At 48.3% G+C, this 1,621-nt stretch overlaps 1 protein-coding gene across 1 annotated transcript; it reads right to left on the reverse strand.

Moving 5' to 3' along the window:
* Nucleotides 1-543: 543 nt before the first annotated feature.
* LOC122024802 (pathogenesis-related protein 1-like) lies at nt 544-1,238 on the reverse strand. The gene has a single exon (XM_042583509.1). The coding sequence runs from the start codon at nt 1,181-1,183 to the stop codon at nt 641-643; it is 543 nt and encodes a 180-aa protein (XP_042439443.1). The 5' UTR covers nt 1,184-1,238; the 3' UTR covers nt 544-640.
* Between the last annotated feature and the right edge of the window lie 383 nt (nt 1,239-1,621).

The raw sequence follows: 1,621 nt of genomic DNA on the forward strand, positions 1-1,621 counted from the left end.
GGTTGTCAACTGGTTTAGACAGAAGATCGTACGACGGAAGATTCCACTGTCACTTCAGAGATATGCTCGGCTCGTTAAGGTATTGTGTCAGGGACACTTTACTGATACATCTTTTCAGGAAAAATCTCGAGAAGCGTGCACATCTTGGGAAGCGTGCACGCGCGCTACAGGAGCCATATATAAAGAAGGTCCAAGCTTCAGCGGAGGTATGCGATCTACTGTTCCTGCTACTATTCACTATTTGCTCTGCTTCTACACATCGGCGGTGACTGACTTGAGCATCGGAGGGCCATCGCTGGAGACCCCTTCCCTGGCTCGGCACTGACACAGCTATGGTTGCAGGGTCTCAACGAGTCGACACGCGGTCAACCAAAATACCATGTCCCCAATTTCTATCACTCGACTATCGGACAAAATCAGAGTCAGAGTGGATACATTCAACTAATCTCTTGGAGAGAATCTAATTTTGACATATGTATGCAATGTTTTAATTTTTTTAAAAAAAAGGAAAAAAATTAAGTAATTCTAGGGTATAAAATAAAATCATATCATTAACCGTGTTTTTCATTTCATCAGTTCTAATCTTATTTCATTTCGTGGCCAGAAAACACACAAACATATTATTTATTCTTAATTATTTCTAGGCCTTATTTATTCTTATCAAGTATTCATCATTATTATTGTAATTATACGGTCTTTCGCCGTCGACGTTGCCGGGGGGATCGTAGTTGCAGATGATGAAGATGGCGCCGCTGTAGCACAGGACGCGTCCGCAGCCGATCACCGTCGACGACCGCCACACCACTTGCGTGTAGTGGCCGCACACCTGACCGGTGGCGCAGGTGTTGCTGTAGTAGTCGTAGTACCGCCGCTCCGCCACCCAGGCCCTCACGGCGTCCGCCGCCGTGTAGGCGCGGCCGGATCCCAAGAAGATGTTCTCGCCGTAGGGCCCGCCTGAGTGCACCAGCTGGCAGTCCCTGGCCCGCTTGTTCGCGTAGTCCTGCGCGTACCTCGCCACGCGCCTGTCCCACGACACCGGCGGCAGTCCCTCGCCGACGTTCGCGCGCGCCGTGTTGTGGGCGTTCACGTAGTCCTGAGGCGAGTTCTGCGCCACGACCGCCGGCGCAGCCGCCAGAGCCACCGCGGCGGCGCACACCAACGCTAGCAGGAATGATAACGTCATCTCTAAATTAATTAGTAGTCGAGAGCTCTGCTTCTGCTTCTGCTTTGCGGTGTTATTTATAGATCTCTAATGCCCTAAACAAAAACTAAAGATAAAGAAACGTATTTTATTATTTTTTTTTTCACGTCAAATTAAGCGAGTTAACCGTCTTTTCCTTCCTCAGCGGACTTGCCTTTGACGAGCCAATAGCCAATGGACCGGCGAACTTGTGGTGGCTTGATTTCGAGTCGTCGCACTCCGTACGGAGGTCAATCAGATCATTTGTATGGTTAGATCTGTTTGAAAATTCAACTCCCCAGGGCTGGATACGATGGTATAAGTTGGAGGACAGATTTTTCAAATACTCACGCAATATGCAAATAAATATCTGTCATACTCATGGCGTTGGGTCGTTTCTTGTGACTCATCTTTTTAGATTTATCGGGTGGTCGATAAGAT

This window comes from Zingiber officinale, chromosome 9B (assembly GCF_018446385.1).
Source record: "Zingiber officinale cultivar Zhangliang chromosome 9B, Zo_v1.1, whole genome shotgun sequence".
Classification (NCBI taxonomy): domain Eukaryota; kingdom Viridiplantae; phylum Streptophyta; class Magnoliopsida; order Zingiberales; family Zingiberaceae; genus Zingiber; species Zingiber officinale.

Excerpts from the sequence above, each read along its gene's own strand:
- LOC122024802 (XM_042583509.1), bottom strand. The coding sequence starts at position 1,183 with ATGACGTTATCATTCCTGCTAGCGTTGGTGTGCGCCGCCGCGGTGGCT.